Raw genomic sequence first — 27,920 nt, 5'->3', positions numbered from 1 at the left:
AGTCAGGAGTTTGAGGCCAGCCTGGCCATTATGGTGAAACCCCATCTCTACTAAAAATACAAAAATTAGCTGGGCATAGTGGCAGGTTCCTGTAATTCCAGCTACTCAGGAGGTTGAGGCAGGAGAATCACTTGAACCCAGGAGGTGGAGGTTGCAGTGAGCCGAGATCACACCACCACACTCCAGTCTGGGCCACAGAGTAAGACTCCATCTCAAAAAAAAAAAAAAAAAAAAAAATCATGTGAAGCAGAGATCTTATCCTGCCCCCTCCCCACCAGCTTTAGAAATGGATAAAATAGGGGCCAGGCGTGGTGGCTCCCAGCACTTTGGGAGGCCGAGGCGGGTGGATCACGAGGCCAGGAGATCAAGACCACCTGGCTAACACGGTGAAACCCTGTCTCTACTAAAAATACAAAAAATTAGCCGGGTATGGTGGTGGGCGCCTATAGTCCCAGCTACTCAGGAGGCTGAGGCAGGAGAATGGCATGAACCCAGGAGGCAGAGCTTGCAGCGAGCCGAGACGGCGCCACTGCACTCCAGCAGCCTGGGCGACAGAGTAAGACTCCATCTCAAAAAAAAAAAAAAAAAATCACGTGAAGCAGAGATCTTATCCTGCCCCCTCCCACCAGCTTTAGAAATGGATAAAATAAGACCTTAACTGGACTAATTCACAGTTTGATGAGACTTTAAACAAGATACAATTCAGTGATTCCGAATGGTGTTACCAGGAGCACCAGAAGGTCTCAGGGGATCCTACAGGGTAAAGAGGCAATACCAAGGGGCTGGGCCTCTACATGCCAGCCTCACTTGAACCAGAGCAGCCCTAATTTTTATGGTTTTTTTTTTGTTTTTTTTTTGTATATAAGATTTCATTTGAAAAAGGGTCATGTTGCTTAAACAATCTGCTGTAGGTCAACATTCTCATTATAGACAGGAAGATCTTAGGTCCACAAAAGTTAACAGACTTTACCAGAATCAATCTCCTGACCTCCCCCAAAGAGTGCTTATCACACTTACCTAGGACTGCCCCTCTGCCAGTCAAAAAACAAGATTAAACTAAGATAGATAAACATCCAAGTAGTTATCCTAAATGAAGTCTAGTAACTAACTGGGAGGTAGAAGGTTACTTCAGCAGACACTCTCCCTCCCAAATAGTGAAAACAGAAAAGAATTAAGACAGGATCCTCACTATTCCTTAGTTTTAGTGCTGGACAAATTCAGGGAATGAGAGGGATTAGGGTTCCGGGAGGAAGGCCTCAACTGTTCTGTTCAAGATTCTCTGGGGCAGAAGATCACTATTTCTTTGATGCAAACTCAACTAGTAATTTCTGCTCATCGCTTTCCCCAACTTAACAAACATGGAAGGTAAATTGTTCCTAATTAGTTGAAGTCTACATGCCTCCACTAATTATGTCTGTTACCTGAAAGGGACTCTCCCTCCTACTCACAGTCCTCTATATCCCAAAGTAATTCTCACCTGGGGCTTCTAATAATGTAGCTAGTTGTAGCCTAGTGAAGAGAATAGGAGGATGACAGAGTAGTTACAGATTTACAGCCCCACATTGGAGCTAGTTCAGAGAGCTTTCCTCTTGCCTCTCCATTTGAAACCCTGAACTCTTTTTTAGGTTGTATGGTTTTAAACAGGGGATTCTCCAAAGAACTGAACCTCGAAAGAGGTAAAATACATGAGAGGATAGTTTTTAAGAACAGTGGTGCCTCAGCCCAGATACATGCTTATAGAGGAGATATTCTAGTCAGATGGAGAAGAGGAGATGAGAATTTCAGAATTACCCAAGCTAGGTGCTAGAGTAAGATAAACAGGGTGTTTATGCCCTTACAAGGTGAACAGGGGAGATGCTTAGGAAAAGACGGAGCCCAGAAATTTGGTCCTGTGGAAACTAGCGCCGGGGGAAGGAACTCCAGCTATGACTTAGGATTCTTCTAACTTTGGATGAGAGGCAATAATTCCAAATAGGGTCAATATTGTCCTCCAAAATCCTTTTTCCTAGAGCTAAGAGACCATGGAATAAGGAGGGCTCCTACTTTACTGGCACCAGGGAATGAGAAAGTAGGTTAAACAGCTTCAACTATCAGTTGAGAAAATGCCTATGTCAGGACAACTCTTTGTAGGCAAACTGGTATAACCAGTCAAACACTTCAATGGTTCCAGATTAGCAAATTAAAAACAAGGATTCTGCTTGCCCTATCTCAAGAAGAGGGAGCTTGAAAGACAGAAATCACTTAGTCCCCTCAATTTCCTTCTCCAAAGGCTTTGCCTCTTAAAGGAAAATAGACCCTCCCCAATTGAGCAGAGCTAAGGATGTCAAACTGGTCTTGCATATGCCCCTCTTGACCCAGAACCAAAATTGCTACAGGATACTAAGATATAAATAATATAAATGTCCCTTGGTTAAAATTTTGATTCTACTTACTGGCCATATTAGCAAAAACCAAAACAAGTTCTGACATCAAAGACTCACCCCTCTTTCTGGTAGTAAATGCATGAAGAAGGACAGAACACTGAACATGTTGAGTTTAAGCAAGAGGAAAAGATTATGAAGAAAATATTAAGTCAGAGAAATGCAGGCACTAGTCTCTAGATCCTTGAGAGACTGCAGCAGGTATGCTCAAGCTCAGAGCTGGGGGCCAAAAAAATCTACAACTTCTCTGCTTCAGAGGAGGTGAGAAGTAGGATGGTGTTCATGCCTTAGATAGTGATTCTTTCTCTCCTTCTTTAAAAACTAGAGAAATACATCAGTATTACTTTGCTGACTCTTTAGACAATGTGACCCACATTTTTCAGAATATCTTTTGGCTTCTAAAGCTAAATATGGGGAGTTTTCCTACCCTCCTACCTCAGATTTAACTTCTGTGTATAATTGCCTCCACCCCAACAATCTCTACTTCAATGAGCCCAAGTGTTTTTATTCCCTACCACTTCAACTCACTTCTTCCTCTTTCCAGCAACCTCATGTTGCTCTGAATAACACTTCACAACCAGGTTTGAGCCTGAACCATGACAAAGTAACTTCCCAGAAGATCCAGCATGCTCTGATGATTCCAAGAGCTGCAACTAGAGCGCTAAATCAATGACTCAACAGTATAAGGCTCAGAAGCCTGGTACATGTTAATTTATAAACAGGTAACAGCAAGGATGCTTTCCAAATGGTCAAGAGCGTAAAAAAAAAAAAAAAAAAAAAAACTGAGGAAAAAGGGAAGGGTAAATCACTCAGTCTCTTCCAATAACAAGTAAATGAACAAAGTCTGAAGATCAAAGTGAGAATGATGCAGATCCTAGATCCTAAATGGGAAATTTTTTCATACCAACTGCTTTTCCCAACAGAACCAAGTAATGGGAAAATTACTGTCATTCCCTCGGCAGAAACTAACATAAAGGGACTCTTTTAGGACTCTCTTCCCAAATACAACTTACCCTTTCCTTTCTCAGTGGCCTTCACTTCTCCAGGCTTCTGCTCTTAAGAGTACAAAGAAAACATCTGGGTAACACTAAAAGCCAAAACTCTCTCATTGGTGTATCTTATAAATCAATTCTGAAATTTTCCAGTACTCTCAGTTTCCACCATCTCAAACCTTAAGCTTCAGACATCGTGGAAAAAAGCCATTAGCATTTAAAAAGTCTTTAGTCGGCCCAGCACGGTGGCTCACACCTGTAATCCCAGCATTTTGGGAGGCCAAGGTGGATGGATCACTTGAGGTCAGGAGTTTGAGACCAGCCTGGCCAATATGGTGAAACCCCATCTCTACTGAAAACAAAAAATTAGCCGGGTGTGGTGGTTAGCACTTTTAATCCTAGCTACTAAGGAGGCTGAGGCAGGAGAATCACTTGAACTCGGCAGGCGGAGGTTGCAGTGAGCCGAGACCACAACATTGCACTCCAGCCTGAGTGACAGAGCAAGATGCTGTCTCCAAAAAACAAAAAAAAGCCTTTAGTCTAGTCTAGTTCTCTTTCTTATAGAATTGACTGCTTAAACTGCTTTAAGCCTCTCTGGTGGTTTCCTCCCACTTCCTTCCTAGTTTAGGATCATCTAATGATGGAGCTGGGTAGAAAAATATGAAGACATCTATGATTCCAAAATAAAGGAGGAAAGGGTAGGTAGAAGATTCAGCGAAGTAAAACTGGTAACAAGACTGAAAGGACAGGCTTTTTCTCATTTTTCTTACATGTCTCTGGGATTTGGATTTACCTGTACCAGACACTGAGGCCTCTCAGTCACTTGGCTTTGCAAAACTCAAGAGAAAGCATATCTCCTCACTTTCCATGGAGTATCCACCCACCCAAACACCCCTGCTGGGAGAAAACTCACGTAAAGGCAAAGAAGAGTGTCGTAGCTCCCACTAGGAAGATGGCGGCTGCAGAGACCGGGACATACTTGCTGGGTTTGAATCTCTTTCCAGACTCTGCGGGCATGTTGGAGCTCTGATGGGAAATCTGCCCTGCCGCATAGCCCAGGCCCACACAGCGGCAGAACAGACAAGAAAATGGGAGGAGGGAAGCAACAGAGAGGAGTACAAAAGAAAACCAGGGAAACAGAAAACGTTATCACCCTTCCCCCTCCCAAACAAAGCCAAAGGTCAAAAGATCTCAAATGAAGGAAAGCACATGGGAGGGGGAAAGGTGATTCCAAATGATGAATAACCACCTCCCCAGAACAAGGCAGAAGGGAAGATTAAGAAACACAACTTGTACAGTTTAAAAACTGGAGACAAACAGTAGGCTGTACACATGCAAATGGTTGCAGGCGGAAAACATGGAGAGTCAGACAGGTCAAGATACAGCTCATGGATGGAGGCAGGTCTTCAAAAGAAGGAGAGAATATCAGGGTACGGCAAAAAAAACTTTGGGCAAAGAAAAATTCTTCTGAGGAGATACTATAGTACCTCCACGACTACAGTTCCATAAAATGTGAGCTGCACCTAGAAGAGGTGTGCCCTGTGTTTCTATTTCAATCCAAGAAGGAACCTGAGGCCCCTTCCAACTTTAAGGAGGAGCTGTGTTTACTGCAGTCTTTGTCTCTTTTAGGTAGTCTTCTCAATGCCACCACTCCCACAGCCTGACTTCACCAGGGCTTGTAGTCTGGCAATGGTGGTTTATTTCTCTCTTGATGGCTAAAGCTGGACAACAACTGTTGTAAGTTTGAGCTGTAAATCCTCTTCTTTGAAGGGGCAAGGAAAACAGGACAAGCTTGTCTGTCTTCAATCTCTTCTTGTTACTCCCAAGCCCTTTAAGGGCTCTGTTTCCTACAGAGTTCATGTAAAACTAAAGGGAAACTTAAAATCCTTGAAGCCATGTTCTTCCCAACAGGCAGAATAAGATGAAGAAATCAATTCCACTTGATGACACTTCAAAAGTTTACTGTGGATGAAAACGAAGTTCCAAAGATGTCCCTGTTTCCAGACTAGTCAATGTCTCTTCTTTCTTCAGTCTTCAGCTTTCCAGATGCAGAGTTCAACCGGTTAATGTGTCTCACCTGGAGAAAAACAAGTATCTTTATCAGATAATTCTTTCAGGGTATTTCTTAGACACCAAGGCTAAAATTCCACAGGCTGCTGTTAAAAAGTACTTTCTGAAAGAAAGACTGTTTTCCATTTCACTTACATGTATGTGGGTAAGAAAGGACTCTGAATTGAGAGGAAAACTGATTGAGAATCCTTTGCTCTGTTCAGATTGGAAGGAGAACATGGCTTCACCTGGCCAAAGGACATCGAAGGACTAGCTCTCGTAAGGGGCCATCTCACCAGACACAGATGGTGTAACAAATACCAAGAATATCAAAATCACAAACAAGGGCACAGCAGTGAAGGGCAGTCCTAGAACAAAGATTTCTCTTTGGACAAGAAGAATGTTTATTGTTATAGTGAAAAAAGAAAAAAATTAACCTCAAAATTAGGAAAGCAAGTTTCATTTTCTTTCTCTGTGTTTCTCTTGCTCCTCTATGCTTTTTAGTTACAATCCCGAAGAGGCAGAAGCTGAATTTTTGGTCTTCTGGAACCACCCATTAGAACACTGGGTAAGAAATGTTCTTGCAGAGAAAGGCATGATGCCCTCTGAGAAACTGAATAAGCATAGGGTTGGTCCTTTTTTCCCAATTCAACAGTTTATTATTCCTATATTGGCCTAAGGTAACTGAGCCCCACCTGCCCCAATATGATTAAAAGTAACAATTATTTCTGTTAAAGACAGTAACAAACTAACACCAGCACCTTGGGATTTTATAAGATGCTTTTCATCTGGTGATCTAAAAGCATTTTACTCACATTATCTGGTGACGCAGTCCCTTATCCCACTCTTTAAAATTGAAGGCTACAGAATGCCCGAGGACATTCCACTGAATCACCTCAGGTTCAGAACTCAAGAGGTCACATGCCCCTCTGGTGACACAAACCCTTTCTACCTTTTCATCCACTACCTGCCCAGAGATGATAACTTGGAATCTGCAAGCAAAAAATTTTAAGTTAGAATTTTAAAAGAAAGTAGTTTTATTCCCTTCTCTACTAAAAATACAAAAATCAGCTGGGTGGGCGCCTGTAGTCCCAGCTACTCAGGAGGCTGAGGCAGGAGAATCACTTGAACCCAGGAAGCAGAGGTTGCAGTGAGCCACTGCACTCCAGCCTAGGCAACAGAGCAAGACTCTGTCTCAAAAAATAAAATAAAATCAGAAGATTCAGATAACAAAATATAAATGTGCCCTATAATTTACCACTTCCTCTCTCACTTATGGCATGGAAGGCAAAAGTGCCTTCTCTTATGATTCATTTCTCTCTTTAAAATTAGGGTTTCTGGCCGGGCGCGGTGGCTCAAGCCTGTAATCCCAGCACTTTGGGAGGCCGAGGCAGGCGGATCACGAGGTCAAGAGATCAAGACCATCCTGGGTAACACAGTGAAACCCCGTCTCTACTAAAAATACAAAAAATTAGCTGGGCGTAGTGGCAGGCGCCTGTAGTCCCAGCTACTCGGGAGGCTGAGGCAGGAGAATGGCGTGAACCCAGGAGGCGGAGCTTGCAGTGAGCGGAGATCGCGCCACTTCACTCCAGCCTGGGCAAGAAAGCGAGACTCCACCTCAGAAAAAAAATAAATAAATAAAATTAGGGTTTCAGAGGGCCAAACAGCAGTATTAGAATACAGTGAGCGCCCAAAGACTCTAAGAAACTGTTATAGTCCTAGAAAACATAAATCCTCTCTAGTCCCTGATTTAATGATTATTTAACTCTCAGTTTCCTACAGGAATCGAGGCCTAACATTTGGAATGTAGGCCTCAGTAACTTTGTTAACAAAAGCAAATTCTTGATTTGTAGACAATATGTACTTTTTTTTGAAACAGAGTTTCCCTCTGTCACCCAGGCTGAAGTGCATGGTGTGATCTCAGCTCACTGCAACCTCCGCCTCCTGGATTCAAGCAATTCTCCTGCCTCAGCCTCCCGAGCAGCTGGGATTACAGGAGGGCACCACCACGCCCAGCTAATTTTGTATTTTTAGTAGAGACGGGGTTTCATCATGTTGCCCAGGCTGGTCTCGAACTCCTGACCTCCAGGTGATCTGCCCGCTCACCCAAAGTGCTGGGATTACAGGTGTGAGACACCCTGCCCAGCCAATATGTACTATTAAAGCAAACTTTTCCCTCAAAATCCCAAAGACTAGAAAAGATGGAAAATTATACTACTTAAATTTTATCTAGAGTAGAATATCATTTAGATACTATATATTATTTCACATATTTTCCATAGGAAAAAAGTCACATGGACTAATATTGACACAGTAATAGAGAGTCATGAAAGGCCATGCAATTTTGGGAGTATAATACTGGGAATACAAAAGAGATCAGCATCTGAGATGCTTGGGGGCCACACAATAGAAGGGAAATCATAAAACCTAAGAATTCATTGGGTATAAATAAAGATGAACCAATTCTTCGCAGAAGGATGTGCTGCAGATAGTAGGATGAAACCACGAGGGTGAGTGTGGTTCATCAGAGTCAACAGTTCGAATCCATACTAGTATCAAAAAAGTATACAAGAATATGTATGCCAGCCGGGCGCGGGGGCTCACGCCTGTAATCCCAGCACTTTGGGAGGCCGAGGCGGGCGGATCATTTGAGGTCAGGAGTTCGAGACCAGCCTGGCCAACATACCAAAACCCTGCCTCTACTAAAAATACAAACAAATGAGCAGGGCGTGATGGGGCGTGCCTGAAATCCCAGCTACTAGGGAGGCTGAGACATGAGAATCGCTTGAACCCGGGAGGTGGAGGTTGCAGTGAGCCAAGACCGCAGCCACTGCACTCCAGCCTGGGCGACAGAGCCAGACTCTGTCTCAAAAATAAGAAAAAAAGTAATATGTATGCCATATTGAGGCACAGAGTAAACTATGAAATGGAAATATATATATGTAAAACAAACAATACAGGATATGTGGTTTGAAGGCTTTAATAAGGTTTAATACAGGTATTTCCTTAAATAGGTGGATACCAGCAGTACCAAGGACAACACAACTATTTTTTGTTGAAATAAGTGGTGTAACAGTACAATAGAGTAAATCTAAATACACAGTACCGGAGGTACCATGGAATAATTCACATGTCAAGGTATGGGAGAAAGAGCCAAGAAGTTTAATGTGGGTAGCCAAGAAGTTTAATGTGGGTAGCCAAGAAGTTTAATGTGGGTGTTATCATTATATACCGAGGTAGCAAAATACATGGCAATATAATTTTGTAAACATTAAGTTTATACAATGGGTGATAATGAGCATTCTGAAGATATTTGATCCAGGACAAAGGGATACTGAGATAAAAGGATGATATGCAAATGTTAGATTAACTTGGTCAAGATGGCATTAACCAGGAAGTGAAGAATCCAAGGCAGAAAAATAGTCTAGCGTATAACATATATGTGATCCTACAACTGCCTTCACAACTTTTAGCAACTTTCTTACTTCTTATTTCAGTGTTTCATTTGGCCAAGTGGGTAAAACACTTTCCACCTCCCTGCCCCAAAAAGAAATTTATATAGGTAAAATATTGACAAACGCATTCGAGCTCCACTTTAAAAAGTACAAAGTACTAAAAGCATGGAGCACTCGGCTGGTGGCGGTAGGAGGAGGAAGCGGACGGGTGAGAGCGAACAGGTAACAGGACGAAGCAAGAGCCAAAATAAGTATCAGCAGAGTGGAGCGATGGACTCGAACCGCAGAGTGGTAAAAGGGAAACAGCACCCGGTCCCCACCACGGGACTGGGGCAAGGAGAATCACCCGTTGGAGGAGGGCTGACGACCGCTGAAACTGAGAAGAAGGAATCCACGGCGGCCAGGCCCACCGAGGTTGAGAGAGCGGTCTGCGGGGACCGCAGAGCCCGAGGGCGCAGGGCCGGGGGCGGAAGGGACGGCGGCTGGGCGCCAGGCACCGGGGACCGCGGTCTCGAGCTGAGTGGCCGTCTCTAACCCGTTCCGAGCCCTGGCGGTCGTGGATCCCCGGCCTCCACTCGTCGTCCGTTTCCAGGGCCCACGGGTCCCGCCGCGGTTGGAAGACCCGGCCCGGAGGAGACATGGGGCCTTAACCCCCTCCCCGTCGTCGGTCCCCCTTCCCTAGAGGTCACCCTCCCCTCCCACCTCGCTGGTCCGGCACTTCCGGTTCCGCAGGGACCGGTGTCCTCCGCACTCACCCCCGAGCCTGGTGCCCGTCACCACCGCCGTCGTTGTCACCGCCGCCTCCCGGCAGTGCCGTCCTGCCTCAGAGAAGCAGCGCGCGGCCCCCGCACGCTCCACGCCCGCCCCGCTGCCGCGCGCTCCCGCCAGGCGTCGCTCGTCTCGGAGCCGGCGCGCGGCCGTTGCCCTCAGTGCCGGGTCTCGAACCCTTCCCTCGTTCCCATTGGCTCCCTGGTCCGGGCTCGCGCGACGTCTCGCGCGGCGCACGTTTGTCTCATTCATGCGGCTCGCGCTGCCGCACCCACCCCCGCTCACTCTCCCATTCACCCATAGCCCCCACCCCGACTCCGATCTGGGGCGTGCGCGCGAACCCTGGCGACCGCGGCGACCTCGCGGCCTGATTGGCTGTAGCAACACAGCGGCGTACGCACGCGAGAAGACGAGAGCGCGCACGTAAGGCCGTGGGGTTGCGGGGACAACTAAGAGACGAGGATTGGACTAATGCACAGGAGTCAGGAATGAGGAAATGGCCAGACGAGTCTTCCCTTCTCCTGCGTCCTGTTGTATTCCCACTGAATCCAAGCAAAAACTCTCGGAAATAAGAAAAGAATTATGTGTGTGTACTAGAAGTACTCAAAAGCATGCAGCTACCTTCTCGAACTCAGCAACCCCTCTCCTACTGAGGTGGTACAGTCCAGACAGGCTTCCTGCGCAGCCAATTACCGGCGACTCTCGCCGCTTCCTGCTTCAGCCCCTTCGCGGCAGATTGGCCAACCATTTGGTGACTAGGCCTCCCTCTTCTCCTTCCCACCTCCCTTTTTTTTTTTTTTTTTTTTGATGGCAAAAACTTTATTTAAAACAATCTTGCTGGAGAAATCTTCAGTCCGGCGAAGTCGCTGGTCTGGGCAGAATCCAGGGTAATGGAATGCTCTGGGCTGTCTCCCACATGAAGGGAACGCCCGGACTTGAAGAGCCAATGTAGGGCGAGGCTCCTTCCAAGGGCCGGGGAGGGAGATGAAGAAGAGCAGGCGCCAGCCTTGGAGCCGTAGCGCTAACCGTGAGAGGGAAGCCTAAGGAGCACGCGACCTGAGGCGGTGGCAGCACCCTCCCGCCCCCGTAGTGCGAGCCGGGAAATGAACTCCCTTAATTCCATTAGTTTCCCACTGCCACACGTGGGATGGGCGCCCGCATCCCTCACCTTACCCAATCCTAGAATACAAAACTAGAAGTAAAAGGTTCTCTAGAATAGCTACTGTCCCTGGCGAGCTAACTGTGCATAGGTCATAGTGGTACACTTTGCCCTGATTAGCCCAAGACAGCTGTGAACCAATACCAATAGCAATGCCCCGTATTCTCTCCCCATTCAGCTCGAGGCTATTTCTTTTTTGGAAAGCAACTCTGGCTATTACATAATGGCCCCTCGAAAAGGTGTTTCACAAGCCACTTCCCTGAAGCCGAGGCCCCTCACCTGTAAAATCTTGAGGATTGTCCTGGGGTTTGGTCTCAAATGTCGCTGGCTTTACTGTGGTTCTGACACTTTAGCATTAGGCAGCAAGGTAAAGGATAACTACCTTCTCCTGTTTTCTGGAGTCTAGTTCCTTCTCTGACCTGGCATATATTATCAGTTCTAGTTTATTCTTGTTAACAGCGTCAATCCTGCATTTATTGCAACACACTTGAGAGTTGTTTATAACGACTTTATATTTTTAAAACTCTTTAGACCTGGCCTGTCGTGGTGGTTCACGCCTGTAATCCCAGCACTTTGGGAGGCCAAGGCAGGCGGATCACGAGGTCAGGTACTACCGAGACCAGCCTGGCCAACATAGTGAAACTCCCTCTCTACTAAAAATACAAAAATTAGTCGGGCATGGTCGGGGGAGCCTGTAATCCCAGCTACTCGGGAGGCTGAGGCAGGAGGATTGCTTCAACCCGGGAGGCAGAGGTTGCAGTGAGCCGAGATCACACAACTTCACTCCAGCCTGGGCAACAGAGCAAGACTCCGTCTCAAAACAAAACAAAAACCTCTTTAGACCATATGAAAGGTAAATTATTGAAGATACAATATTGGTATTTTATTTTTTACTTTTTGAGAGGGAGTCTCACACTCACCCAGGCTGGAGTGCAGTGGCGCCATCTCAGCTCATGGCAACCTCCTCCTCCCGGGTTCAAGTGATTCTCATGCCTCAGCCTCCTGAGTAGCTGGGATCACAGGCATGTGCCACCACACCCAGCTAATATTTATATTTTTAGTAGAGATGGGGTTTCACCATGTTGGCCACACTGGTCTGGAACTCCTGACCTCAAATGATCCTCCCACCTTGGCCTCCCAAAGTGCTGGGATTACAGGCGTGAGCCACAGTGCCCGGCCTGATATTGGCATTTTCTACCTGTGAGCCATGTTTCTTTAAGATGAAGTCAGCTTTCATTTTTCTGTTGCAGTATTTTTCTTGGATTTTTAGACTTTCTGATTTCCTCCACTTCACAAATTAGGCATTTTTATTTTCCTTTCAGCTGTCTAAGAACTTGTAAATAGTGGTGTCTCTTGGCTAGACAGTGTTTAATGGAAAAAAAAAAATCAGTCTTCCACCATCCAACCAAACTAAACTCCCCTGGGATACTAGTTTGGATTGCCAAGCTTTGTTAGGTGGATGAGCACTAACAGAGGTATAATCACTATCCCAAAGTTGAAAGACAGAGATTCCACTTGTCCAGTTTTCCTTGGGATCACTCAAGGTATTTCTTGGAAAGAATGTTTAATAGAACATAAGGTTTAAAGTGCCAGCTACTTCTGAAAAGTATCCAGAGTAAAAGCTAGGCTAAAACAGTGGGATATCCAGACCACCCAAACTTCAAATTAATATGTTTATCAATTAATACCCTATAGGTTTTTGTTTTTCTTTTTTGAGACTGGGTCTGGCTGTGTTACCCAGCTGGAGTGCAGTGGAGCTATCTCAGCTGACTACAACCTCCCCCTTCCATTCTCAAGCAATCCTCCCACCTCAGCTTCCTGAGTAGCTGGGACTACAGATGTGTGCCACCATGCTTGGCTAATTTTTTAAGATTTGTATAGATGAGGTCTCACTATATATTGCCCAGGCTGGTCTCGAACTCCTAGGCTCAAGTGATCCTCCTACCTCAGCCTCCCAAAGTGCTGAGATTACAGGCATGAGCCACTGCACCAGGCCCTTTACAGTTTTTCTAGCGTAGCTTATCTACACTTTTTCAAATTGTCTTCAGTTGCATTTTCTTATGCCTATAGACGGCAAACCACTGGGTCATTTTTAGTTCAACTCACTAGTAAATAAACATGCAAACAAGAACAAAATGCTGCCCTGGGGGTTAGAATCAATCAGAGAGGAATGCCCTGCCTTTCAGCACCAAACAAACAAACAACCTCTTTATGTTTGTTTGTTTGTTTTGTTGAGACAGGGTCACTCCTGTCACCCAGGCTGGAGTACAGTGGTGTGATCTAGGATCACTGCAACCTCCATCTCCCAGGCTCAAGTGATTCTCCTGCCTCAGCCTCCAGAGTAGCTGGGACTACAGGCACATGCCGCCTCACCCAGCTAATTTTTGTGTTGTTTTTTTTTAATTCATGAGCTATTTATTAAAATTAACACATTTAGGGAAAAAATCAATACAATGTGTACATCATTACTGAAAACTGTATACCATCATACAAAAAAAGATTTTATTTGGAGAAACTGTTTTCTAATTTATGGCAAGTTTTACTTTCATAAATAAAACCATAGAACACCACAATCTAATTCAATCTTCAAGGCTGGCCTGCTGAGCAAGGAATGTTCTTATTCTTTGTAGGAGCTCCTTCTTTACACTGTCAAGTACCAGGGCTCTGCCTTTTGGAGTGATTTCAGCCATCAAGTCATCAACAGTAATGTGTTCTAGTCTTTTTTCTTTAATTACCTGTTTACAGTGTGCCTTCAACTGATCCTTCCAGCCACATTCAATTAATTTAGCTCTCAGCAACTCTTTGAAGCATTCTCTTTCTCCAGTTTCTATCAACTTTTGGTTAATGGCTCCTCTCATCTGCGCATCTTTGTTCATCTTGCTAACCACACTCTTCGGCTGCCTGGACTTAGACCCTCAGTAGCATGGGCACCTAAGCACACAGAAAGCTAGAACATGCATTTCCCAATTTTCATGTTTTTAGGGTTTCACCACATTGGCCAGGGTAGTCTCCAACTGCTGAGCTCAAGTGATCCACCTGCCTTGACCTCCCAAATTACTGGGATTACAGGTCTGAGCCACTGCTTCTGGTCAACCTCTTTGTGTTTAAATACTGCTATCTTTCCTCCTGTCCTTGTGAAATGTCTCTGTATGTGTTAAAGGGTAGTTCTTCCCTTTGTGCTGTGGATCCTATCTCCCTTGCTCCTGCATTTTTTTTGGTGCTGGGGGATGGAGTCTCGCTCTGTCACCCAGGCTGGAGTGCAGTGACGCGATCTCAGCTCACTGCAACCTCCGCCTCCCATGGACAATTAATAGCTCATATTTAACACTGCCAAAAACCTCGAGTTTCCCTTGTCCCTCAGGGGGACAACTCCCTGAGTTTCCCCAATCTCATGTCTAACCTAGTGTGTCCTGTTAAAAAAAATCCAGGATGCATCCTTGATTCCATCGTTTTCCTCACCACTCCATTACGAAGTCCTGCCTTCAGAATATCCTCTCACCAGCTCTACCTCTGCTGCCCTAGTATTTCATCCCCCACCAGTTCTCACATTCGCACCGTTACAAAACTCTCCTAATTATTGTCCTTGCTTTTACACTTGCCCTATAACCTACTCTCCGCAAAGCAGTGATCTTTTCAAAATTTAAAGTAATCAGCCAGGCTAATCCCAGCACTTTGGGAGGCCGAGGCAGATGGATCACTTAAGGTCGGGAGTTCGAGACCAGCCTGGCCAACATGGCGAAACCCCATCTCTACTAAAAATACAAAAATTCGCTAGGCATGGTGGCGGGTGCTACTCAGCTACTCAGGAGGCTGAGGCAGGAGAATAACTTGAACCTGGGAGGCAGAGGTTGCAGTGCACCGAGGTCATGCCACAGCACTCCAGCCTGGGCAACATAGCAAAACTCAGAAGGAGGGAAGGAAGAGGGGAGGGAAGGGGAGGAGAGAGGAGAGGAGGTGAGGGAAGGAAAGGAAAGGAAGGAATAGGAAGGAAGGGGAAGGAATGAAAAGAAAGAGAAGGAAGGAGAAGAAAAAGAGAGCAGGAAAGAGAGAGGAAAGGGGAAAGGAAAAGAAAGGAAGAAGGAGGGAAGGGAGGGAGGAGATCAGCCAGGCGTGCTGGCTCACGCCTGTAATCCCACACTTCGGGAGGCCGAGGCCGGTGGATCACCTGAAGTTGGGAGTTGGAGACAAGCCTGACCAACACGGAGAAACCCCATCTATACTAAAAACACAAAATTAGCTGGGCATGGTGGTGCATGCCTGTAATCCCAGCTACTCGGGAGGCTGAGGCAGGAGACTTAAACCTGGAAGGCGGAGGTTGCAGTGAGCCAGATTGCGCCGTTGCACTCCAGCCTGGGCAACAAGAATGAAACTCTGTCCCACACACACACACGAAAGAAAAAAAGAAGATCAAATAATACTCTACTTAACTACCCCTCACCCCTGGTTCCCATTGCTCTTAAGAGTAAAATCCATTCTTAAACCAGGTGCTGTGGCATGAGCCTGTAGTCCCTGCTACTCAGGAGACTAAGGTGGGCGGATCACTTAAGCCCAGAAGTTCAAAGCCAGCTTGGGCAATGTAGTAAGACCCCCCCCATCTCTTTTTTTTTTTGAGTCGGAGTTTCGCTCTTATTGCCTAGGCTGGAGTGCAGTGGCGTGATCTTGGCTCACGGCAATCTCCACCTCCCGGGTTCAAGCAATTCTCCTGCCTCAACCTCCCAAGTACCTGGGATTACAAGCATGTGCCACCACGCTAGGCTACATTTTTTTTTGTATTTTTAGTAGAGATGGGGTTTCACCATGTTGGTGAGGCTGGTCTCGAACTCCTGACCTCAAGTGATCCACCCACCTTAGCCTCCCAAAGTGCTGGGATTACAGGCATCAGCCGCCACGCCCAGCTGAGATCCCTATCTCTTAAAAAGAAATAAAAAATCCTTTTTTTTTTTTGAGAAAGAGTGTCCTTCTGTCACCTAGACTGGAATGCAGTGATGCAATCTCGGCTTACTGCACCTCCACCTCTCGGGTTCAAGGGATTCTCAGCCTCCCGAGTGGCTGGGGTTAAAGGCATGGCCACCACCCACCGCACCTGGCCAAAAAAATCCATTCTTCACCCTGGTTTACAAAAGCCCTACATTATCTGGTCTTTGCTGCCCCCTCCAGCCTCATCTTGTACGGTCTCTCTTGGTTCACTACGCTTTAACCACACTGGCTTTTCTCTTCACCAAACTCACCAAGCTTGTTCCTTTATTAGGGTTTTGCAGTTTGTTTTCACCAGAAAGGTTTTGCCCCAGACTTCACACAGCTATTCAAGTCTTAGCCCAAAATGTATGCTCAGGGAGGGCCTTTCCTGACCACCCAATCGAAAGTAGCCTCCAGCCACTCTGTCTCATATCCCCCAAATTTAAGTCTCTGCATAGCACTTGCCTTTTTAAATTTGTTTATTCTATAATGTAAGCTCCATAAAACTTTTGTCTATCTTGTTCCCTATCTAGAATGGCTCCTGACAAACAGTTGGTCCTCAGTAAACATTTATGGAAAGAAGGAATGGATGAATGGCATCAGATACTTAAGTAATCCAAGTGCAAACCAGGGACACCAAACAATCATTTGCAAGAGATCAAAAAGAATGGGCTTTCCCAGCTTCTTACCACCTGAAAGCTCAAGTTACACTTTGACTTAGGGCCTAGTTCCAATCAAATAGACAAGAAGGATAGCTGTACTGGAAGGAAAATGAGCTATCTCTGGAAAATGATTAGATACAAAATCTCATTCCGAGATTTCACCAGCCTCTAACTCCCCACAGTAAATCCAGCACTGACAGCAGATTTACCATCTATTTACCTAAGTGCTGAGGAAAGGGGAACTATCATAAGAACTCACGGCCGGGCACAGTGTCTCACACCTGTAATCCGAGCATTTTGGGAGGCCGAGGCAGGCAGATCACGAGGTCAGGAGTTTGAGACCAGCCTGGCCAACATAGTGAAACCCTGTCTCTACTAAAAAATATACAAAAAATTAGCTGGGCGTGGTAGCAGGCACCTGTAACCCCAGCTACTTGGGAGGCTGAGGCAGGAGAATCGCTTGAACCTGGGAGGCAGAGGTTGCAGTGAGCCAAGATCGTGCCACTGCACTCCAGCCCAGGTGACAGTGGGAGACTCTTACAAAAAACAACAACAACAACAACAAGCAAAAAAAACTCACGTGGCTCACAGGTAGGTTTCTTGGTTTTCTCCTCCTCCAAGCATTTTAGCAATAAATCATTCCAATGATGTTTCTATAACGCTTAGGGGAAAAAAAATAAATTATACCAACTTCTATGATATGGCAAAAATATTTATTAAAATGATTTTTTTTAAGTTTGAACTTTATTGGAAGGAGTCCCTCTAATTCACACTTTCATCCTAGATAAATGGGTAAGAACCATATATGGAATATAAAGCACTGATTTTTAAAAACCACATAGTAGCACAGTGAAAGAAATGCAATTCTCCAGGGTCTTAGAGAATTCAAAGTGGCATCTTAGGTAGTCTAAGAAACCAATTACAGTCTCATGGTTTTCCTTTTGGTTCAAGATTAGAAGAGTCAGGTTACCACTACCTGTTTTTAGAGGTAGAATATGAACTTTCTACTAGTCCACAGTTTACTGGTCAGATGGCCCCAACAGAGTCTCTTATCTCAGCCCATCTGCCTCTAGGGGTGGCCAGAAGATCTCTGTGTCCCAGGCAGCAAGGCTTCCTGCTGATCTCTACTTCAGATCCATGAACCGGATATCCATGATGAGAAGGAAGTTCTTAGGCAGTGGGCGGGGGGCTGGAGACAGAACAGTAAACACCTGATGCTCCAGGTCCACACTGGTCACCACAATGAAGCCAGCTACACTTGTCTCGGACAGGTTCTCCTCTGTACCCTCGGCAGTGCTAACACTCAGTAGGTGGTGCACCATATCTCGCCCAGGAGTGACAGGTACTAGCTTGAGCTGATTATCCTCTTGAGACATGCCCAAAGGTAAACAGGAGTCTGGGATGGTGGGTGCCCCAACTTTGTAGATTTTCACATCTGAAAATTTGACATTGAAGGCATGGGGATAGAAACAACCTCGGAATCCATAAAAATACTCACGGATACGCTCATCCCTACATTCCCGCCGGAAGTCCTTGGAGCGCTCCACCACACCCCCAGATTTAGGGAGCAGCACAGTGCGTACAAAGTGGGGGAGGTCCCGTTTCAGTTCATTGTACAGTCGTTCTTGATCCAGAACCACAACGACATCCACCTCAAAAGCTGAGGCTGCATGCACCAGAGCCTGGTAACCAGAGCCTTTGACCCAGCCACAGGTGTTAATGACACAGCCACTCACAGATGCCCTTCGGTTCACCTCACACCTTTGGTTGAACACATCTGCTAAACGAGATGTAATCTGCAAAAGAGAGGATCGAGGTAAGAACAAAAACACCCAGACAAACCCATGGCTACTTTGTTCCTCTTTAGAATAAGTGCTATTAGATATAAGAAAAATGACTTTTTTTTGAAATGGAGTCTCACTCTGTTGCCCAGGCTGGAGTGCAGTGGCGCGATCTCAGCTCACTGCAACCTCCACTTCCCGGGTTCAAGTGATTCTCCTGCCTCAGTCTCTGAACAGCTGGGATTACAGGCACCAGCCACCATGCCCGGCTAATTTTTGTATTTTTAGTAGAGACGAGGTTTCACCATGTTGGCCAGGCTGCTCTCCAACTCCTGACCTCGTGATCCACCTGCCTCAGCCTCCCAAGTTGTGGGATTACAGGCATGAGCCACTGCACCCAGCCTGAAAATATGACATTTTTAATGGCTGTAGTTTTGACACCATAACATGGATTTAATTTTTATGTTGCTGCTTCTGCCTCCTGTTTTATGCCCTAAGTGAAAATCTAACAAATTACTAAGAATAGATCCACAGAAATATTTAACAATCTGAGACTGACATATTTGGAATTGCCTTTCTAAAGTAATGCAGCAGAAACACCAGCTGAGAAAATGCAGTGTTAACTAGTAAACTTCCCCATTTTCCTACCCTGATAGCAGCCCTTCCCTCCATCCCACCTTTCTCTGGCTCTGACCTTATTATAAAGCTTGATGTTAGTGCCAGGAGTGGTGGAACCAAAATGATACACCAGAGGGGCCTGGATAGAGAAACCCTCTTCAACGTCTGCAGGCCGCTCGATGTAGAGGGCCCCCATGGTACCAGGGATGGACACAGAACCCTGGCCCACATCCAGCTCCACATAAGTGGGACGGCGGCCCAAACGCACTGCATAGTTGAGCAGAAGGCGACACACTGTAGACTTGCCCACATCAGTGGGGCCCACTACCATCACTCGGGGACCTCGCTCTTCTTCCTTTTCCGCTTGCCTCCGCATCTGTTCCAAGGCTGTGTGAGTGTTGAGGTAAAGCAACATAGGAGTGTCCTTGGAGACATAAGCCACCTCAGTGCGGCCACTCAGTTGCACAGAACAGCCATGCCAAGTGAAAACAGCCACCTTGGCACCAGCATCAAAGGTGAATTTCTTGTTTCGGGTCAGCTCTGTGCCAAAGATCTCTGCCATGCCAGTCAACAACTCCAACTGAACTGACTGAGATGCCTCCACCTCAAAGCGAAGTTCTGTTTCTCGCTCTAGTTCAAATTTAGTGGTTGGCTTCTTATCATCATTAGCCTCTTCTCCCATCTCTTCTGTATAGCTGCTGTGCCTAGAACACAAATTAAATATCAGACCTAATTATAAGTCAGTCTTCTGTTACAAAAACATCCAATGGGGCCAGGCGTGGTGGCTCACGCCTGTAATCCTAGCACTTTGGGAAGCCGAGGTGGCTGGATCACTTGAGGTCGGGAGTTCAAGACTAGCCTGGCCAACATGGTGAAACCCCGGCTCTACTAAACATACCAAAAAAAAAAAAAAAAAAAAAATTAGCCGGGCATGGTGGAGGGTGCCTGTAATCCCAGCTCTTTGGGAGGCCAAGGCAGGAGAATCGCTTGAACCCAGGTGGCAGAGGCTGCAGTGACCCGAGATTGCGCCACTGCATGCCAGCCTGGGCAACAGAACAAGACTCCATCTCAAAAAAAAAAACAAAAAGAAAGAAATCAGCCAATGGGCCAGGCACAGTGGCTTAGGCCTGTAATTCCAGCACTTTGGGGCGCTGAGTTGGGCAGATCCCCTGAGCTCAGGAGTACAAGACCAGCCTGGGCGACATGGTGAAACCCCATCTGTACAAAAAATGCAAAAATTGGCCAGGCCTGGTGGCTCACGCCTGTAATCCCAGCACTTTGGGTGGCCAAGGTGGGCGGATCACCTGAGGTCAGGAGTTCAAGACCAGCTTGGCCAACATGGTGAAATCTCGTTATTTACTAAAAAATACAAAAGTTAGCCAGGCATAGTGGTGGGCGCCTGTAGTCCCAGCTACTCAGGAGACTGAGTCAGGAGAATCGCTTGAACCCAAGAGGTGGAGGTTGCAGGGTTGCAGTGAGGTGAGATCGTGCCACTGTACTCCCGCCTGGGTGACAGAGCAAGGCTCTGTCTACAAAAACAAAAACAAAAACAAAAAAACAAATAAATAAATAAATAATAAAAACATAACAATGAATGTTTCCCCTTACCTTGCTTTAATTCTCTCCATATTTCTTATCACCATATATTGTGTCTTCCCCGCCTCCCCCACCCCAAAATGTAAGACTTAGGCATTTTTGTTTGATACTGTATACTGCTTAGAATAGAGCTTGACAGACTGTAGGCACCTCAATACATTGAGTGAATTAATGTCTCAGACATCAGAGAAAAACCATACCTACAGATTGACAGATCTAATTATATCACCCGCCATCACTCTATTGGTAAACTCCAAACTTGAGAAGGTAACAGATGCCCAGACCCCAAACATCTTAGTCAACAGGAAAGGGCGTCTGCAATACGGATGCAAAGCAGAGGACACCAGGTTTGAACTCAGAAAACAGCCTAATCCTCGGCTCTGTAACTACTAGTAGTGTCTTTAGACAATCACTTAACGTCTCTGAACCTTTGAAGCTGTCGACTGGAAGCACTTACACTTCCTCAAATATAGTGTTGTTCTTGGGGTTTATAGGAATTGTGGGAGGAAAAAAAAGCACTTCATAAACTAGAAAACGGCAAGGAAACGATATGAATTATTTCTGATCCTGGACTGCAGCTCCAGGTTTAGCATTTGTCCCAATCTCCCCAGACACCAAAATCTCCCCAGACACCAAAATCTCGCCGGACCCCAAGGAGGCGACAGTTGCGTTCCTGCCCATTTTTAAACTCACCTGCGCAGCCAGGAGCCCAACAGGTAAACCCAGAAGGTCCTCCCGTGCAGAACTTCAACCAAATTACAAGCGGTTCTTGCCCGGACCCACGCCGGAAACAAACGCTGTTCCGCACTTGCGCCGTGAAAGGACACGCGGTCGCGCGCTGCCCTTTGGGATGTGTAGTTTGCCGGGGAAGCCGAGAGCGGGTGCACTCGCTATGCCGCTCGGCCTTCTGGGAGTTGTAGTCAAAGGATTGTTTTGAACGTGACGCCAAAGGTGGGAGGGGCGGCGGTTGTCATTATTCGTGCAGCCGGAGGGAGGGGTGAGGAGGCGTGGCGATTGCGCCCCCGCGCTGGGCAGGGACAGGTCGAGGGACCTGGCTTCGGCGGTGCGCGTCTGCGGCGGGAATCTCGCCCCAGATTTCCTGCTTCCCTGCTTCCCAGGAAAGAGAAGGGAGGCCCGGAAGAGAGGGAGACTCACTGTCTCGGTCTAGGTCCCGCGACGGCCTGCTTGCCTGGACAAGCCACGAGGCACAAAATCCTGTTTAGGCAGGGGGAAACCTAGGAGTAGAGAAAGCGGAGGAAGACAGCTCGACAGAGGTTGCACCGAGCTGTCATCTCCCACCTGACACAGTGCTTGGCACATGGAAGGCATTTCAAATTTTTTTTCCTTAATAAAAGAATAAAAATCCGATGATTTCTTCCAGCTACAAGTCAGTCATTACCCAACAACCTCTCTCCCACTAAACGAGGATTTTTGTTAGGCACTCATTTCCCTCCATAAATCCCTGACAGTTACAGGTCAGTCATTTGCCCCGCAGCCAACAGGTTCCACCACGTCTATAATCCTCTTTTTACTAACTTGGGCTTTGGAATCTTATATTATTTGCTGTACTGCTTACATCACTGTGTGACTTTGAGCAAATCACAGGCTTCATCTCTCTGAGATCGTTTTTTTTTCTTTTTGCTTTTGAGACAGGGTCTCGCTCTCTCGTCCAGGCTGGAGTACAGTGCCGCGAACATGGCTCACTGCAGCCTCGACCTCCTGGGCTCAAGCGTGACATCGTTTTTTGTCTGCAAAGTGGGGATAATAACAGTGCCCAACCTCCTAAAGTTGTTTTGACGATTGCAAGAATGTGCCTGTAAAGTACTAAGTACAATGCCTGTAATATAGAAAAAATCTGATGTCAGCTTTTACGTTTTTATTATAGGCTGGGGGGAAGGGGCTATAATACCATTCATTCGTGCAATACTTAATATTTTTCAGATCCCTTTCAGGCATCTTCTTTTACAGCCACCCTGTAAAGACAGCTTTATTATATCCAATTTCAGATGGGGGAGGAGACTAAGATAGGTGCAGGGGTTTACCCAAACATTAACAGCCATTGGTAGAGCTAGGACTCAAACCCAGAGTTTCTGAGTCTGAGTACAGTTATAATAATAGTAAACATTTAGGCCGGGCGCGGTGGCTCACGCCTGCAATCTCAGCACTTTGGGAGGCCGAGACGGGCGGATCACCTGAGGTCAGGAGTTCGAGACCAGCCTGACCAACATGGTGAAACCCCATCTATACTAAAAATACAAAAATTAGCTAGGCGTAGTGGCGGGCGCCTGTAATCCCGGCTACTTGGGAGGCTGAGGCAGGAGAATCGCTTGAACCAGGGAGGTGGAGGTTGCAGTGAGCCGAGATCACGCCACTGCACACCAGCTTAGGCAACAGAGTGAGACTCTGTCTCAAAAAAAAAACCACATTTATATACTGTTATATGCCAGATACTGGTCTATGGACTTCTCAGGTGTAAATTCATTTAATCGTAGCCAGAATCCTATGCAGTAGGTACTATAATTGTCATCTCCACTTTACAGGTGAGTACTTTTTTCAGTACAGCTCACGTAGTTAATTCATATTGAGGAGACTGGGAAGATTTTCTGGTTCGCTAGAAAGATTTTCTCCTGCTGGCCCTACTTAGCAGCACTCCCCAAGCAGTGCCATCCTCACTTATCACTTCTGAGTTTTTCTTTGATGGTTTGCTTTAATTCATTCATTCATTCAACATATATGCATTAGCTTTTTTTTTTTTTGAGATGAGGTTTTGCTCTGTTGCCCAGGCTGGAGTGAAGTGGCACAATTTCAGCTCACTGCAACCTCTGCCTCCCCGGTTCAAGTGATTCTCCTGCCTCAGCCTCCCAAGTAGCTTGGATTACAGGCCCGTATCACTACGCCCAGGTAATTTTGTATTTTTAGTAGAGATGGGGTTTTCACCATGTTGGTCAGGCTGACCTCAAACTTCTGACCTCAAGTAATTTGCCCACCTCAGCCTCCCAAGTGCTGAGAACACAGGCGTGAGCCACCACGCCCAGCCTATGCATTAGTGTTTCAATTAACTATTGGGTGTCCCCTAATCTTCTACTCTTCTTTAAAAATTCAGTTCCAGTCTTCCATTTGCAAATTTTCTCCCTGAGTGGGCTTATCCTTGTCTTTTTCCATGCAATCTATCTCCCCGATCTGTTTCTTTGCCTCTACTATCTCCCTTGAGGCGGTTTCTTCCAGTTACCTGAAAGTTATTTTTATTTGGATATTGTATAACCATCTCAAGCTGAACTTGGGGAAAAGAACCTGTCCTTTCCTTTAGACTGCTCTCCATTTTGTTTCTAAAATACAGAAAGAGTCAGGACACAACATTTAAAGCATCTGTGCTTGACTACATTCTCTTCTCTCACTTTTTTTTTTTTTTTTTTTTTTTTAGATGGAGTCTTACTCTGTCTCCCAGACTGGATTGCAGTGGTGCGATCTCAGCTCACTGCAACCTCCATCTCCCAGGTTCAGGCGGTTCTCCTGCCTCAGCCTCCCAAGTAGCTGGGATTACAGGTTTCCACCACCACGCCCAGCTAATTTTTCTATTTTTAGTAGAGACAGGGTTTCACCACATTGGTCAGGCTGGTCTCAAACTCCTGACCTCAGGGGATCCACCTGCCTCGGTCTCCCAAAGTGTCGGGATTACAGGCGCCCGGCTCTTTTCTCAGTTTTAATCTTTCATCAGCACTCCTGCCATCTCCACCCCACCCCCAAACAATACTGTCTTCATATGTTCTTATTCTCCTCTCCAGCTAGATCCTTGATCATTTTCTTTTTGCTTCCAAACTTTCTTTATTTCTTTCTTTCTCTCTCTCTCTTTCTTTCTTTCTTTTTCTTGAGACATAGTTTCACTCTTGTTGCCCAGGCTGGAGTGAAGTGGTACAATCTCGGCTCACTGCAGCCTGCGCCTCCCGGGTTCAAGCAATTCTCCCACCTCAGCCTCCCAAGTAGCTGAGATTACAGGCGCCCGCCACCATGCCCAGCTAATTTTTGTATTTTTAGTGGAGAAGGGGTTTTGTCATGTTAGCCAGGATGGTCTTGAACCCCTGACCTCAGGTCATCTGCCTGCCTCAGCCTCCCAAAGTGCTGGGATTATAGGCATGAGCCACTGTGCCCGGCCTGCTTCCAAACTTTCAATACGAGCTGGGCCCAATGACTCACGCCTGTAATCCCAGCCCCTCAGGAGGCCAGGGTGGGTGGATCACTTGAGGTCAGGAGTTCGAGACCAGCATGACCAACATGGAGAAATCCCGTCTCTACTAAAAATACAAAAATTAGCCAGGCATGGTGGCACATGCCTGTAATCCAAGCTACTCAGGAAGCTGAGGTGGGAGAATCACTTGAACCCAGGAGCCAGAGGTTGCAGTGATTCTCGGATCACGGCATTGCACTCCAGCCTGGGAAACAGAGCGAGATTCCATTTCAAAGAGCAAACAAACAAACAAAACAAAAGAACTTTCAATCCATGCCCTGAAAACTAATCATCTGCCTTTTCCCACTTCTCATTTTTCTCCTCAACAATTGCTTTTCAAATTCTTTTTTCTTTCTTTTTTTTTTTTTTTGAGACGGACTCTCGCTCTGTTGCCCAGGCTGGAGTGCAGTGGCGCAATCTCGGCTCACTGCAAGCTCTGCCTCCCGGGTTCACCCCATTCTCCTGCCTCAGCCTCTCCGAGTAGCTGGGACTACAGGCGCCCGCCACCACGCCTGGCTAATTTTTTTGTATTTTTAGTAGAGACGGGGTTTCACTGTGGTCTCGATCTCCTGACCTCGTGATCCGCCCGCCACGGCCGCCCAAAGTGCTGGGATTACAAGCGTGAGCCACCGCGCCCGGCCTTCAAATTCTTTTTCTACTTTTATTTCCCCTCTCTTCTGCTGCCCAAACAAGAGCACTTCTCTCTTCTTTCTTTACCTAGCTTTTTCTCTCAATTCCAAATCTCTAGTGCTATCCCTCAAGACAACCACATTGTCTTTTCAGAATTTACTTTAAACCCCAGAATCTTCCCTGATTAAATATTTAGAATTCCTTTTTATTTTCAGGCTCAACTAGTAATGTCTCCCATTACCCACATTTCCCTGCCTTAACTTTTTTTCCCTCTTTACGTGTGAGAAAAACAAACCACCCACAAGCACTGCTTTCTAGAAGTCCCTATCTTTGTCGTACTTCATTTGCTAAATGCTAGCCTCTGTTAGAAATCAGGGTTTTTGTCTTAGGGGATATGTTCTGTGTTCACATACTTTAGTAACATGCACAGGACAGCACCCCATGAGAAATGAATTCTGAGTCAAATGAAATTTAACTGGAAGCTGCTAGAAAAATATCAACAAAATATGTAATTTCTTCACAAGACAAAAACTTGGCATGTGTCTCTTGAGATATCAGAATTTAATAATAAATCCTCCCTGGGTTTTGGGGGTCATACATTGAGAATGCTGTTTTGGTTTTGCTTTTGTTTTTTGGGTTTTGTTTTGTTTTTGAGACGGAGTCTCCCTTTGTTGCCCAGGCTGGAGTGCAGTGGTCCCATCTTGGCTCACTGCAACCTCTGCCTCCTGGGTTCAAGCGATTCTTCTGCCTCAGCCTCCCAAGTAGCTGTGATTACAGGCACACGCCACCACGCCTGGCTAATTTTTTGTATTTTTAGTAGAGAGGGGGGTTTCACCATGTTGTCTAGGCTGGTCTCGAACTCCCAACTGCGGGTGATTCGCCTACCTCAGCCTCCCAAAGTGCTGGGATTACAAGGCGTGAGCCACCTCACTTAGCCAAGAATACTTTTTTTTTTTTGAAACAGAGTCTCGCTCTGTCACCAGGCTGGTGCGATCTCGGCTCACTGCAACCTCTGATTTCCTGTTCAAGCGATTCTCCTGCCTCAGGTTCTCGAGTAGCTGGAATTACAGGCACGTGCCACCATGTCCAGCTAATTTTTGTTATTTATTAGGGATGGGGTTTCACCATGTTGGCCAGGATGGTCTCTATCTCCTGACCTTGTGATCCACTTGCCTCAGCCTCCCAAAGTGCTGGGATTACAGGAGTGAACCACCGCACCTAGCGAGAGTGTTGTTTTAAAATGACACTACTGGTTACTGCCTATCATGTGCCAGACACTTTTCAGGCATTTAAATGTTATCTCACTTTATTTTGCATCTCCATGAGCTAATAATAATAAATATTATTAGCTTCATTTAGCAGAAGAGTAAGACTAAGGCACAAAGAGTATCAGTAATTTGCCTAGTGGTTCCTGCCGAGTAATTGGCAGAGCTAAGAGTCTAATTCAGTCTCTTTGAGACCAAAGCCAGACACTTGGTTCATGTCTGAAGATGCAACTCAACTGCTCTATTAATCAGGGTTCTCTAGAGGGATAGAACTAATAGGATAGATGTATATATAAATCGGAGTTATTGAGGAATATTGACTCACATAATCAAAAGATGAGGTCCCACAATAGGCTGTCTGCAAGCTGAGGAGCAAGGAAGCCAGTCTGAATCCCAAAGTTGAGGACCTTGGAGTTCAATGTTTGAGGGCAGGAAGCGTCCAGCATGGGAGAAAGATGTAGGCTCGGAGCCTAAACCAGTCTGGTCTTTCCACGTTCTTCTGTCTGCTTTTATTCTGGCCTAGCTGACAGTTGAGTACATTGTGCCCATCCAGATTGAGGATGGGTCTGCCTTTCCTAGTCCAATGACTCAAATGTTTATGGCCTTTGGCAATACCCTCACAGACACACCCAGGAACAATACTTTGCATCTTTCAATCCAATCTAGTTGACAATATTAACCATCACAAGTCCACCCCTTGTCAACTTGAACCCATACACGTCTCCTGAAATTATACATGATCTTCAAATAAAGACGATAATAAGGTCATAATTACGCTTAACATAATACAGCTATCCTTCGTACAACTGGAAACACACCAATCCCCAACCCAAATGCTATTACATAGAGTTAACAACACTTAAATGCTGATATCAAGTCAGTAAGTCTTATGTCACATGATAAAGGCAAAAGAAAGGAAATAAAATGAAGATATATTCTTTTTTTTTTTTTTTTTTTTTTGAGACGGAGTCTCGCTCTTTCACCCACTCCGGACTGCTGTGGCGCGCTCTCGGCTCACTGCAAGCTCCGCCTCCCGGGTTCATGCCATTCTCCTGCCTCAGCCTCTCCGAGTAGCTGGGACTACAGGCGCCCGCCACCACGCCTGGCTAATTTTTTGTATTTTTAGTAGAGACGGGGTTTCACCGTGGTCTCGATCTCCTGACCTCGTGATCCGCCCGCCTCGGCCTCCCAAAGTGCTGGGATTACAAGCGTGAGCCACCGCGCCCGGCCGAAGATATTTTCTTAATACAAGTGTATATATGCACAAACATGTTCCTAACAAAAGGAGGAGGAAATACTCATGACAATTACAGTCCTCATTTCTGCAACTGGTCACATGGTCATAGT

General features: G+C 46.1%; 3 protein-coding genes across 5 annotated transcripts in view; all 3 read right to left on the bottom strand.

Moving 5' to 3' along the window:
• ZDHHC5 (zinc finger DHHC-type palmitoyltransferase 5) overlaps positions 1 to 9,936 on the bottom strand; it is a 34,214-nt gene extending 24,278 nt beyond the window's left edge. Inside the window, exons 1-2 of one of the 3 annotated variants that reach the window (XM_032152932.2) lie at positions 9,672 to 9,936; positions 4,326 to 5,489 (exon numbers count right to left, since the gene is read on the bottom strand). In XM_032152932.2, the coding sequence (XP_032008823.1) occupies positions 4,326 to 4,429 (104 nt within the window). In that variant the 5' untranslated portion in view covers positions 4,430 to 5,489; positions 9,672 to 9,936. Of the gene's footprint in view, positions 1 to 4,325; positions 5,490 to 9,262; positions 9,352 to 9,618; positions 9,636 to 9,671 lie in introns of those variants that run through there. The other 2 variants (XM_032152933.2, XM_058438702.1) reach the window with 2 other exon arrangements.
• A 3,486-nt stretch (positions 9,937 to 13,422) lies between these two features.
• Positions 13,423 to 13,758, bottom strand: LOC116467855 (transcription and mRNA export factor ENY2-like). The gene has a single exon (XM_032151502.3). It carries the CDS (start codon positions 13,717 to 13,719, stop codon positions 13,423 to 13,425), a length of 297 nt encoding a protein of 98 aa, XP_032007393.1. The 5' UTR covers positions 13,720 to 13,758.
• Positions 13,759 to 17,335: 3,577 nt separating this feature from the next.
• Positions 17,336 to 27,097, bottom strand: CLP1 (cleavage factor polyribonucleotide kinase subunit 1). Its single transcript, XM_032152931.2, has 4 exons — positions 26,899 to 27,097; positions 21,150 to 21,691; positions 18,937 to 19,564; positions 17,336 to 18,257 (listed from the first exon to the last, which is right to left on the bottom strand). The coding sequence occupies exons 3-4, from the start codon at positions 19,540 to 19,542 to the stop codon at positions 17,586 to 17,588; spliced, it is 1,278 nt and encodes a 425-aa protein (XP_032008822.1). The 5' UTR covers positions 19,543 to 19,564; positions 21,150 to 21,691; positions 26,899 to 27,097; the 3' UTR covers positions 17,336 to 17,585.
• Between the last annotated feature and the right edge of the window lie 823 nt (positions 27,098 to 27,920).

This window comes from Hylobates moloch, unplaced genomic scaffold, assembly GCF_009828535.3.
Source record: "Hylobates moloch isolate HMO894 unplaced genomic scaffold, HMol_V3 SCAFFOLD_5, whole genome shotgun sequence".
Taxonomy (NCBI): Eukaryota; Metazoa; Chordata; class Mammalia; order Primates; family Hylobatidae; genus Hylobates; species Hylobates moloch.
This window is presented reverse-complemented; position numbering and strand designations above follow the sequence as displayed.